We start from the raw sequence: 13594 nt of genomic DNA on the forward strand, positions 1-13594 counted from the left end.
CCTTTAGAGTTGTTCCCTCCCTCCTTTTCCCCCTTTTATCCCCTCTCATCTCCCCTTTGCTTACTGCCTGCTTGTTCTTAATTTCAATGTCTCTTGTTATATTTTGCTGGCTTGTTTGTTTTGTTCATTAGGTTCCACTTCAAGGTGAGATCATATGGCATTTGTCTTAAAGTATGGTTTAAAATTTTAATATTTTCACCCTTTCATTTGGTTTGGACAGTTGTAGAAAATAATGAACATTGGAAGGGGTTTGGTGACTTCTTTCAGAAGGATGTTGAAGAAACTTTCCGGGATAGGGCAGGAAGGGTGGGAAGAGAAAACAGAGTTAAGTGCAGGACACTGGACCAAGTTAAACAATTGAGTCTTTGCAGAGAAGGAAAATAAGCTCTTCCTGGAACCACCTTGGTATGGTGGATACTCTAGGTACCACTTCTGTTACCCAGAAATACTGTCAAAATTCTCCTTTGATTTCTTCCCAACAGAGCATGTGAGAGCAGAAAAAACCTAGTGTTCCCAGCTACTGGGGTAAGATTTAAAAATTAACAACTACCAATATTTCTATTTTTGCTGAGTGACATCAGAGAAAGGTGCTAGCACATCTGAGTGTGTAGGGAGGTCACTGTCATATCAGTGGAGTTGGAAAGTTCATTCATCCTGGGTGACATCGGGAATCAGGTTGTTGAGAACCTCTGGAAACATGGGATTAAAGCTCCCCCTGAGTTCACAGGAATTCATAATGAAAGGTGCTGTCAGATTGGAGTGGACTTTGGCTGGATTTCATTCATCATGAGTTTGCTATCGGTCATTTTGGCATTGGCGTTGAAATACTCTAACCTTGGGTTCTATGGGTCCTTGAAATAGAAGCAAATGCTTTTTCGGTTATTTGGGCACTTCTGCTTCCATCCCAGTTGTCAAAAGTGACAAAACCTACCAGCTGTCTGGATGTAAACTCGAGTATTTTAAAGATTTCACTCCAGTATCTCCTACTTTGCACTGTTTCTGGTGAGAATTCTGCTGTAATTTTTATCTTTATTTCTCTGGGCACAGTGCCTTTTCTCTTTAGCTCCTTTTAACATATTCTTTGCTGCTGCTTTTGACCAATTCATTATAATTTGTCTTTTACCGTAATTTCCTCCATGATTTTTTGCTTGGTGTTTGTTAGATTCTTGGGTTTATGCATTTACAGCTTTTATTAAACTTGAGAGAAAGTTGCCCTGGGTAGTGTAGCTCAGTGGATTGAGCACTGGCTGTGAACAAAAGGGTCACTGGTTTGATTCCCACACAGGGAACATGCCTGGGTTGTGGGACAGGTACCCAATGAGAGCCATGTGAGAGGCAACCACACATTGATGTTTCTCTCTATCTCTTTCTGCCCCTCTTTCCCTCTGTCTAAATATAAGTTAATAAAATTTGTAATTAATTAATTAATTTGGGACAAATGGGCCATTATTTCTTTTAGTATTTTTTTCTATCCTTCTTCCCATTCATTCTATTCTTTGACAATTTCCAAATCAAGTAGAAAAACAGCCACACAACCTCATCCCTGCACGGGCTGGAACATCCTGGTTCACAGTCATTTCTGTACCTCTCCAACCCTTTTTATATTTTGGCCTTTATGCGATCTTCCTGCAATGTCTTCCTTGTGTTGAACAACAAACCAGTCACAGCTCCAAGTTTCACCTCATCCTAGAGCATTTTGTAGATTTGCTTGTCCTCAGAAACTATTAATGTGTTGTGTCAATTTTTAACCAAGCTGTGCCTCATCCTGTGATTCCAGTCTATTTATTCCATTATGTTTCTCCCACCTTCTCTAATCGAGCCCTCATCTAAAATATAAGGAGATCTGGGCTCTCTATTGTCTAATAATGAGAAGGAAATTCCTGAAGCTTTCTGAGTTTTCATTTAGTCACAAATAAACATTTTTCTCACACCATAATAAATTTGAAGGAATAACAAGAGGTAAGAATTGAGGTTTTATTTTGAGTGTCTTCATTACTTGAGAATCAATTTTACTGAAGTATAATCTTCATAAGGCCACATTCAAATGCTCTCAAGACAGAACTGTAAGAAATTAGGAAAAGTGCTCATTTGAAAGAGTATGAATCCAAATAGCTACCTGTGAATATGGTATGGAGAGCTCTGACAAATGTTCCATTTGTGACTCACATATTTATTCTGCCCCCACTTGCCTAAACCAGAACTATTGGGAATCTTTGGTGCAACATAACATTTTGTCTTCAGTTGATGGAAATGCTTCACATACTTATGAGTTTACTGTGCTCCTTTATCATTAGCCCATATGACTAGGAGTAATACTTTCCCTGCAAATTTGATGGTAATTATAAACTCGGGTACTGAAATGGCATGACACTACTTAATTATGAGGCTATGAAATTGAAGTGGAGTTGGAGGGGGTTGTGAATTATACACATGGATTAGGTTGTCTTCCATATGAAAACACACACTTTAAAATATTCTCTTATAAAACTAAAAGACCAAATTTGAAAAGTACTAAACCTCACTTTTAATACCAGATTCTTCTCCAAAAATCTCAATTTTGAGTTTTGAGATACGATAGAAGCAAACAACAACAAACCTTTCCTCAAAACCAGAAAAAGATAACAGCCAAGGAAAATTAAGAACAAATAACAATATCCTTATTTAAGGATAATCTTTATTTAAGGAAAATTCATTATTATCCTGCAAATGTTCATACACCCAAAAGTAATGATTAACAACTAAGACAGATAAAGCTCCTTCTCTCCCAATTGGACAAGATTTCCACTTTCTGTTCTCCCTTGCTCTCTCTTCATCATGCATTGTTCTCTGTCCCCCCTTCTTTGCTGAACATCCCTTATTTCTGCTGCCAGACACTCTACTGCCTCTTCGTCTCCTTTGTGAGCACCTGTGGAAAGACCCCAAAGAGCAACTGATCGCTGACAGTGCTGTCTTGTCCAAATATCACACTGGTCCCTCCCGCACCATGCACAGAATTAATTTGAGAAGTTTTCCAGGGACAGTCCAGCTTTTCACTGATGTTTCGGGATTTTATTGGAGTTTGAGGGTTCATCAGTGTAGACACCCCCAGTGAAGGAGTCTAAGGCACAGATTCCAGAGGAGCAATTTCTAGAACATCTTCTCTAATCATCAGGTTGTCAAGACGGGACCTTTGAGTGTAATTGTCCAGGCCCTAGGGATTAGCTCTGATGACTACACTCATAAGGACAAGAATGAAATGTAGGAAGACATTGGTTCATATACACACACGCATGCACATACACTTATTGTGTCATTTGTCAATAGTTTTCGTTTTATAAAAAAACTTGTATAGGAAGCTAAATGACCTAATGAGTATGACCCAATGTGGATAGAATTCAAGCAAGTGTAATCGTACGTTGTTCAAAAGGGTTATGGACTTTAAGTAATAACCATTTTCGAATGCAATTCTCTCAGATTCCTTGTATCCCCCCCACAAGAAATTTTACCTTTCCTGCCCATGATACAAAACTAAGATACTAAGGAAGTATACATTGCAGTCCACACATAGTATTTATTAACTGAAGTCATGCTCTGTTACACCATAACTTTTTTATGGCATTTTTCACCTCTGCATTCCTCAGTGTGTAGATCAGAGGGTTGAGCAAGGGTGTCCCAATAGTATAAAATACAGCCACCATCTTGTCTATTGAAAATGTGGTTGGTGGGCGTGTGTATATGAATATACATGGCCCAAAAAATATGACAACCACAATAAAGTGGGACGTGCATGTGGAAAGGGCTTTTCGCTTTCCTTCTCTGCTGTAGTTTCTCAGAGAGTACAAGATGACAACATAGGAGATAAGCAGGATTACGAAACTCACCGTGCATATGGTCCCACTATTAGAGACAACTAGCAAATTTGTCACATATGTGTCCATGCAGGCAAGATTCAACAATGGCTGCAAGTCACAAAAATAATGGTCAATCATATTAGGGCCACAGAAGGGCAATTGCAAAGCCAGGAAAATCTGTGCTGAAGAGTGCATACAAGATCCCACCCAGGCCAGAATCACCAACATGCCACAGAGTCGTTGGCTCATGATGACTGGGTATCGCAAGGGCTTACAAATGGCAACATAGCGATCAAAGGCCATGAGAATGAGCACAAAGACCTCCATGGCCCCAAAGAAGTGGAATGCAAATAACTGAGTCATGCACTCATTGTAGGAAATGGTCTTCTTCTGAGAAAGGGCATTCACAATCAATCTGGGGGCAGTGGTTGTAGAGAAGCAAGCATCAGCAAAGGAGAGATAGAACAGGAAGAAGTACATGGGACTCCCAAGGGTCTTGCTGGTTTTAATAGTCACTACAATGAGAAAGTTCCATGACAGTGTTGCAAGGTAAAGAATCAAGAAGACCACAAATACTGCTTTCTGCTTTCCTGCATCCTGTGTCAACCCAAACAAAATGAATTCAATCACACTACTATTCATTGCCATGCTGGAGTCTGTACGTAGGATGCAGTTGACCAAGTTTTGATCTGCAGACAGAAGAAAAGAAGAGTCAGCTTGAGATCAGTGACTGAACTCTAAATTTCTTGTTTCTCCTCCATCCTGTTACTTCCAATTACCTTTAATCCCATAAGAATCTTTGTAAACCTGCAGATGTCCAAGGCCCTCCCAGATCTATCTGTTGTTCAGAAACTCACTACATTTGACCAAAACTCTTGCACATGGTATATGCCTATTAATATGCATAAGGCAAATGTATCAGCAAATAGAGAAAAGCTCAATAACAAACCGCTATTGTAGCCAGATTCTCAAGCTACAGGAAGAAATCTTGGAAAAGAGACTTTTCTTCCTAGCTAAAAGCCAAGAAGGGCAGGTTATGAGGTTTGAATATTGTATTGGTGAAATGTAAATTTTGAAGGAATACAAAACATGAGAATAGATTTTATTAAGATTTATCCAGCACCTAAGACAAAATTACCACTCAGATTTATTTAACAAAAGTTAGTCATTGTTTGTTTCTAAATTTGGTCCAACTAGACTTTGAGCTGCTCTATAATGAAGTGCCTACCTTCTTCAAGATGTCAGAGTTCCTCTGAAGATGTCTGTCTTCCTATTCCTTGCAGTTAGAAATTCGGTGGGGAGCATACAGGTGGCCCCAACAAAATACAGACTGGCCTGCAGGAACCCCCAAAATGATGGGATAGTAGCTCTGACCTTTCACTTCCTTTCTGACAGAAGGATTAGGTGCTCACTTTCAATCAGTCTCTGTGGGGCACAGCAAAATTAAAATCTCCTCTCAGCTCCAATAGGATTATCTGTTGTCAATATTATTTTTAAGACATTACATTTCTGACAAGTTTCAGGTTCACAGGAAAACTGAGAGGAAGCTACAGAGATTATCCACATAGTCTCTGCCTCCACACATACATGACACCCCACACACCATTACGGATATCATCCACAAGAGTGGCGCACCTCTCATAAGGATGAACCTACAGTGACACATCAAAATTGCCCCAAATCCATAGCTAACTTAGGGCTCACTCGTGGTGATAGATGGTATGGGTCTGGATAAATGTGTAATGTCAGGGGGCCATCATTACAAAAACCTACAGAATATTTTCACTGTCCTAAAACAGAGTTAATTTTATATTCACAACACAGAGAATGAAATTCATTTCACATGCTATCTAATAATAAATAACATCCCAGACAATTTAGAAGAAAATAACACTCTGAATGAGATGTCTATGTGAGTTTTTCAGGTGGGAATTATTAGCTCATACATATGGGACAACCGGGCAGATATTTCATAAATGTCAGTATTACAAACGGTCAATCCTAGAATTCCTTAACTGAATCCTCGCCTGGACCATCTGTATTTCAAAGCTGAGAGAAAATTTCAGATATGCCTTCTTCTTGGTCTTTCTCTCCTCTCCCTCCTTTTCCCTCCTCATCATGTCCGGAAAAGAAGAAGCTTTGAAAATATAAAGAACCCTCATATAATGAAACCGTTGCTATGGTTTTCTAAGGCAGTGACTGAAATACTCACTGTGGCTGTCAGAGCCCTCTAACTGCCGCCAACATCTGGCTCTCCACTAGTTCTTCTCGGTGTTCTCCTTCTGCGTGTCCAGCCAAGCCTCACACTGCCCGGAGCATCTGGTCTCCGAATTTCCCATATCTCACAGTGGCTAGGTGACCTTCGTCAGATACAACCTCCCTCCCCATAGCTACCCGTATACAGAGTTCCTACCTGAAATGCCATCTCCTCAGCAAAGTCTTCCTGCTTTTACCAGTCAAATAACATTCTTGCTAATGGCCTTCCAATGTTAAAGTGTGTGTGTGTATGTGTGGAATCACGCATTCTCAATTGTAGCCCTTCCCTCATATTTACTTTCATATCCTTTGTTCCTTGGACTTTACACTATCCCATAAGACGAGTTCTTGTTGTCTTATTTTGTGTACTTCAGGCTGAGCTGAGAGGCAGAGGTTAGCTGACAGTAGTGAGAGAGGAGCTAGCATTAGAAGTCAAACCATGGGGCTCTGTGGCAGTTCTCTAACAGTCTGCGCCACCCGTTCCTGCAAAGCATCAGATTTCCACCACCTGGCAAGGCCACTTCAAACCCAGAAACCTTAAACAGGTAGAGGAGAAACCACTGCTGTGTGCAGACTTGTCCTGACTGCCCAATGGATGCAAACTTTGGGATGGGGCAAAGCAATCAGCACTTTATATGTATATTAAGAAACTAATAGTGACGAGGAGGGGATAGAGATGGAGAATGATGGCAGGAATCAGAGCCAAAGGGGGAAAATGTGCATGTGGGGAAAAGAAGGAAAGGGAATCAAGGGCTGAGCCAAGGGAAACCCTACAGTGCTGGGTGAGCACGAACCATGTTAGGGATAAAGCGTAATTACTTAGCCCTAGAGTTTCAGTAGACAATTTCACTTCTGTCTCTTCCATGCCCCATATTGTCTGGTCCTAGATCTCAAAAAGAGTATGTGATTTTTGGCTGGAAGGTGGAGTGATGGTGGGTCTTGTACAGCCAAACTTGGTATCATGCATATTAGAAAAATCAGCTTTGCAGTATTATAGAATCACATTCTTGATCATCAGTATCAATACATACTGATTGTATGTTATTAATATCCACCTTTATTCTTTTCCTGGCCCTGACCTCTGCAGGAATATGATACTATACCCCTACTCCCTTCACTGTACCCCCTTTTCCAATAAGAATCACACCTGAGACAACACTGCATCCAGCAGAGACCAATGGCAGCTCGGGGACCCTGATGCAACAGAATCTCACAGCACTGTGGGGAATATAGTCCTGGAACTTCAGGTTTTTCAGGAGACAGAGCTGGATGATGACAACTTCCCGAAAAACCCAGTCCTGAGTGGGAGGCAAGAAAAAGTAAACAGTTCGGTGTGGTTGAAGACCTTTGTCTTTTAAACAAAGAGGCAAAACCAGAGGAGAGCTCAGAGTTCTCACTCTTGTAGCTCTGATTTACCTTCACGTGTGTTCGCAACATGTAAACTGCACAACGTACAGGGATCCACCTGGCTGTCTGGTGCAGGATCTATGGAGAGGGGAGATACTCTGGGGATGGCCAACCTGTCCTACAAAGTGTGAACGAGACTCACCAAAAGGGTCTGGAATACCAGCAGAAGGTTTCTTAGAACTTTCTAGATAAAAAAGGAGATATCCCCACTGAATCCCCACTATCCTGTGGTAGAAACATCTCTAAGGCCATCTCTCTTACCCCAAAACATTGCCCTGCACACCATCCAAATTAAATAATTCTCTTTCCTCCATCAGATATTTATAGCAATTTCATAAAAGTTCAAAAATGCCAGCCTCAGGAGGGACGAGGACTCCACCCTTCCCTCCCAAGCCTGACCACTTTGCTCAGCAAGCTTCTTAGCCCATTTAATACAGGATCACAGCAAACCCTGGGGCCAATTTATCCCAAAGAGGCTGTCACCAGGCAGAGTCTGTCGTCAGAGCCCTCCTCCCCTCCCAGTCTGCCCTAAGGGACACCTCCCATTTCAGTTACCAAGTGCTCCACCCAGCACCCTGCTCTGGGGGAAAACCATGTTTTCTAAGGCATACTTAGGCAAAGACTTCTGACCTTTACCAAAGGCTCTGTCTTTTAAGTCAAATCTTTTCTAATGGCAGACAAAGCTCAGAGCCCAGGTGAAGGTTCAGGCACATGGGATATCATTGAATTCAAGTTCCATCCTTTTGTTTCTGTGACTTTAGGCAAGTTTTTTCTCCTAGTTTCCTATTCTAGAAAATGTTATCATTATATAAAATATTATTACACAAATCACAATAATATTGATAAAATGTAATTACAATGAAAACTACTAATTAAAGTTACTATAATTTCTAAAATAATGTGAGGTGAATAATTCAGTAAGTAAAGAAAGTATCATTTATACACAATGAGATAAACCATGTTGAAACATAGAGGAAATGAGTTTTGATGAATGGATACACACACATAACTGTCACCACAAGGACTTTATCAACTTCTTACATCGCTTCATGGAACCAGACTTGAATTTTTTTCTCTTCACTTCATATTCAAGATTTTTGCCTCTGCTCTTTATTACTGGTTTTATTTTTATTTTTATTAGCTGATGTTTTTGTTTAGCATAATGCTGGTAGTTGCTATCTTTTTTCCTATTTTCTTTTATATGTATTGAGGTGACATTGGCTAATAAAATTATACAGGTGTCAGTATGTTTCTATGGTACATCACCTACATATTGCACTGTGTGTCTACCACCTAAAGTCAAATATTCTTACGTCGTATATTTGACCCTCTTCACCCTTCACTCACCCCCCTCAACTCCTTTCCTTCTGGTAATCACCAGGCTGTTTTTTTGTGTCTGGGAGTTTTTGTTTTTCTTGGTTCTTTGTTATTGTTGGTTTTATATCCCTCATATGAATGAAATCACATGATTCTTAACTTTTTCTGTCTGACTTATTTCACATAGCCTGGTATTCTCAAGGCCCATTCATATTGTCACAAATGGCCATATTTCATCTTTTCATTTGCTTTATTATAAATTTCCTTCTGAGGATAGGTGGTCGGTCTGTTCCAAGCCTCACCCCATCTCCTGGTGGTTTGCTGGCAATATTTGGACTTCCAAAGCTTGTACATGCATCACCCAGTCTCTACCTCCATCTCACATTGTAACAGGGTGCAGCCAGGAGCAGCGCTCCAAATAGGGATTGGTAATGGGATCAAGAACTCAAGGTGTCCAGGAAATATTAGAAAAATATATAGGATGTCCTCACCCCCACAAGCCTGAGCTAGGGGAAAGGACACATGGAGCAGGGCCGTTGAGAGCTGTTTTGCATAGCCTCACCTGTGCAGCTATCCTCTGGAATGGTAATTTAACATATCCATAACCTTTAACCAGTTTCATACATATGTTAAATAGCTTGACCATGCTTTGAGCCAGGAGGATGGAAGTAACTTCCACCCAAGATGTAACTGGGAGGCAAATCCCCCTGGTTCCTGCGCCTGTGTGAGAGCTTGGAGAACATTGGCTCCATGACAAGAGGCCACACCTGCCCAGACTTACTATGGCAGCCCAGTAAAGCTGGAGGAATACTGGAATGCTGGCAGGTGTAACTGATTGTAGGAGGGGTTGGAGAATGGACACAGGACCAGGTGGCTTTGGCAGAGAAGGGAGAGAGAACCATGCTGCTTTGGCAGAGTGGGGACCACATGGCGGCAACACAGCTGAAGGCGCCAGGAACCTGAATCAGACTTCTACTTCTTTTCCTGAGATACGGTACCCCAGAATGAGCAGAGGGAGAAGGAAGGACTGTGTGCATCTATGAGTATTCTAAAGGACGTTAGTATATTAATGAAGACGTTAAGTCATTACTCTAAGTCTATATAACTTTTAAATAAATAATTCCTTTCCTTTTCACCAGTCTCTGCATTGAGAGAGGTTTTTTCTCTGGAGATGGGGAAGGCGAACCTCGTAGGTCAGGGGGCACCTCCAGAGATAATGGGGGGTCCTTTCCATGATAGTATATAGTTCGACCCTACCCCATCTGTTCTGTAACAACATGACATGTGTGCTTGTGTCTCTGTGTCCAAATTTCTGCTTTTTATGAAGACAGGAGTGATATTGCATTAGGGCCAAACCAACAACATTACCTTGATAAGATGGTCACATTCACAGCCACTGGGGTGAGGACTTCTGCATCCTTTGGGGGGATGCAATTCAACCCACAGCAAACCCTAAGATTGGAGAAGTGTTCTGAGGGAAATCATACTGCAGTCTTGAGGCGCTCCAAATTTCCTCCAAAAGACCTGCTGTTGCCCCTGCCCTCCCTCAGCACCCTCCTCCTGTGAAGCCCAGGTTCCCATGTCCTAACAATGCCCAGATTCAACTAATGCTCCCAGGCCAGAAGCAGTCACACAATTCAACTTTTTGATGATTCTCTCTGAAGCCCATGCCTTTCATTTAGATTGTCTCTGCAGCTCATACAGGTGATTTCTCTATTGTATTTGGCTTTCTAGGTGTTCATGACAAGAGCATTTTTGGCCACAAGTTATTGAACCTCACCCAGGAGCAGAAATGCATTTACATATTTTTTTGTTTATTCAACACATAGTTATTAACCACACACTATGTGTTACAGAGCAAGGCAGGGGGTGGTTCACGATAAATTATTACAGAAAGGATCCCCCCTTTCTGTCTCTGGAGGTTCCTCCCCTGCCACGCCCACCTGCTAGGTTCGCAATGCCCGCCGCCAGAGGAAAGACGTCTCTCAATGCCAGAGACTGGTGAAAAGGAAAGGAATTGTTTATTTAAAAGTTACACAAACTTAAGAGTAATGACCTAATGTCTTCAATAAGATACTAAATTCCTCTAGAATGCCCACAGATGCACAGTGCCTCCCTCTCCCTGTGCCCAGTCCGGGGTACCGTATCTCAGGAAAAGAAGTAGAAGTCCGTGATTCAGGCTCCCGGCACCATCAGCTGTGTGGCTGCTGCAATCTCCAGTTAATCCAAAACCATGCGGCACCTTCTCATGGCCCACCAGCAAGAGTTCTTTCTCCCCTTTTCTTCCCGGCAAAGTCTCTCCTGCTGCCTAAGCCGCGTGGCAAAAAGAAGCACTCCAAAACCTCGTGGTCCTCTCTACTCTCCTTCAGAACCGTGTGGTCCTTTTCCCCATTTCAGAACCACGTGGCCCTCTCCTCTTTTACTTCAGAACCACATGGACCTCTATCTATCTACTTGCTTCAGAACCTCATGGTTCTCCCATTTCCTTCAGAGCCGCGTGGTCTACTCTTTTCTCCCCCAAAACCTTGTGGTCCTCCCCTTCTATGGCTGCCAGGCCTAGATTTAAATTCCCGCACCCATCTTCCTTTGCAGCCCCATTTCTGACTCCTCCTACAGTCAGTTACACCTGACAGCATCCCCGTGTTCTTCCAGCTTTACTGGGCTGCCACAGTAAGTCTGGGCAGGTGTGGCCCCATGGCGTGGAGCCAATCATCTCCAAGCTCTCACCCAGGCCCTGTAACCAGGGGGAGTTGCTTCCCAATCCCATCTTGGGTGGAAGTCACTGCCATCTCCCTGGCTCAAAGCAGGGCCACAGCCATTCAACATATCCATGAAACCAGTTAAAGGTTATAGATATGTTAAATGACTGCCAGTGGTTAGCTGCAAAGCTCTTGCTACCCAAAACAGCTCTGAATGGCCCTGCTCCATGTGTCCCATCCCCCCTGTCTCAGGCTTGTAGGGGTGAGGACATCCTACACACATTTTTCTAATATTTCCTGGACACCCCGAGCTCTGGACCCCATTACAAATCCCTTCTTGGGGCCCTCCTCTTGGCTGCACCCTGCTTCATATGTGCCAGATGATATTCTAGTCATTGGGAATACATGGTAAATTTTTTAAAACAACACAAATCCCTACCCTCATATGAACTGTATTCTAGTGTATATACAAAAAATGAATACAAAATTATATGACATGTTAGGGAATGATACTCCCTAAGGAGAAAAGTTAAGCGGAGATGGAAGAATAGGAGATACACAATGTTAGTAGGTGGGAGGTGCATGTCTATGAGGTAATCAGAAAACTCATTATTGACAAGACATATTTTAACAATAAACCGAAGAATATGAGGAGGTAAGCCATGCCTATATCCAGAGGACAAATAATGAAGACACAGAAAACAACCTGTGCGAAGCTCCTTAGGCAGGAGCACACCTGATGTCATGTAAAAAGTTGTCAGGAACAACGTTTTTTCTGTCACATCGGGTCAAACAATCGTTAGAGAGGAGCAGTAGTAGACACAACCTGGAAATGATGGAGGTGTAGTTGAAAATTAGCGAATATGAAATGGAGAGATTTTGGAAGGATTTGAATCATAGGTAATGACTAGGTCTAGGGTACAACCATGGGGTAGCAGCTGAGACAGATTAAAGGACAAGTTTGTTGTTGTAAATTAACATATCAAAACTTCATACTATAAATTCAAACTTTTACTTTAAGTTGCCTTCAAAGTTTTACCCTAACGACATACTTTTGAATCAACCTCTTCTCCTTTATAGCCTTTTGCTTATTTTTAATAATTGCATCAAAACTAATTTCCATGGTTTGGTGGGATCAGAGGTGGAAGGTGGGGATGGCTGTGATGGGGGGAAGTAGTGCGGGTAGCGCAGACACAATGGTACTTGAACAATAAATAAATAAATACACAAATAAATAAAGTTAAAAGACCTTTACAAAGTGGAAAAATGCGCACATTAGCCTACATTCAGAGACAATACAATTTAAATACTCCAGGTATATTAAAGTGCTTTGATTCTCAGCAAGTACATTTTTCCTTAATTAGTAATCAAAGAGAGAAAGACACAGGGCTTTTCAGACAATGAGAAATGTCAAAGGGAAATTTCCTATACAGTACAAATGGCTTGATCATTAAAAAACTTCCATTAGTGACTAAAATATCAAAAAAAAATTCCAGTGGACTGAAGAACATAAAATAAGAATATTTTTATAATTATTAACTACTGTCAAAGAGCCTTCCACTTTGATTTTTACATTATATACTAAAAATAATTTTACTATATAATAAATATATTTATAATAAAATCTGCATCAAAGTGTTCATAGATTACAGGGTGATAAAAGTACTCTTCAAAAATCCATAATTTTCCAGTCCCACACTCCAAAAGTAACTGTTAATTCCTTGCATATTGTTCCAGGTTTTTCAGGGTCATATGCATCCCTTTTTATGGAAAAAATTGGATCATTTTCCATGATTTCTAAAATTACAGCAATATAGCATAGATTTCTAATAAAATTTTAAATGGGAGCATTGTCTGATTTATTTGGTTAAAATTACAATATATATTACTTTTATTACTGATTTGGGACAATATTGTTCTATATTCATTTACTTCTTTTTTTAATATATTTATTGATTATGCTATTACAGTTGTCCCATTTTCCCCCCCTCACTCCACTCCATCCTGCGCACCCCCTCCCTCCCACATTCCCCCCCTATAGTTCATGTCCATGGGTCATACTTAGAAGTTCTTTGGCTTCTACAT

At 41.2% G+C, this 13594-nt stretch overlaps 1 protein-coding gene across 5 annotated transcripts in view; it reads right to left on the reverse strand.

The window, feature by feature from the left end:
- LOC112302700 (olfactory receptor 4C11) overlaps positions 1-13594 on the reverse strand; it is a 137851-nt gene that overhangs the window by 22646 nt on the left and 101611 nt on the right. The window contains exons 1-3 of one of the 5 annotated variants that reach the window (XM_053923881.1): positions 7503-7940; positions 7234-7384; positions 3466-4519 (exon numbers count right to left, since the gene is read on the reverse strand). The exons of 1 other annotated variant lie outside the window; for it this stretch is intronic. In XM_053923881.1, coding sequence (XP_053779856.1) covers positions 3564-4519; positions 7234-7384; positions 7503-7523 — 1128 coding nt within the window. In that variant the 5' untranslated portion in view covers positions 7524-7940 and the 3' untranslated portion in view covers positions 3466-3563. Of the gene's footprint in view, positions 1-3465; positions 4520-5058; positions 5256-6042; positions 6105-7233; positions 7385-7502; positions 7941-13594 lie in introns of those variants that run through there. 3 more of the 5 variants (XM_053923883.1, XM_053923880.2, XM_071221408.1) reach the window with 3 other exon arrangements.

The sequence above is a fragment of the Desmodus rotundus genome, chromosome 5 (assembly GCF_022682495.2).
Source record: "Desmodus rotundus isolate HL8 chromosome 5, HLdesRot8A.1, whole genome shotgun sequence".
NCBI classification, from domain to species: Eukaryota; Metazoa; Chordata; class Mammalia; order Chiroptera; family Phyllostomidae; genus Desmodus; species Desmodus rotundus.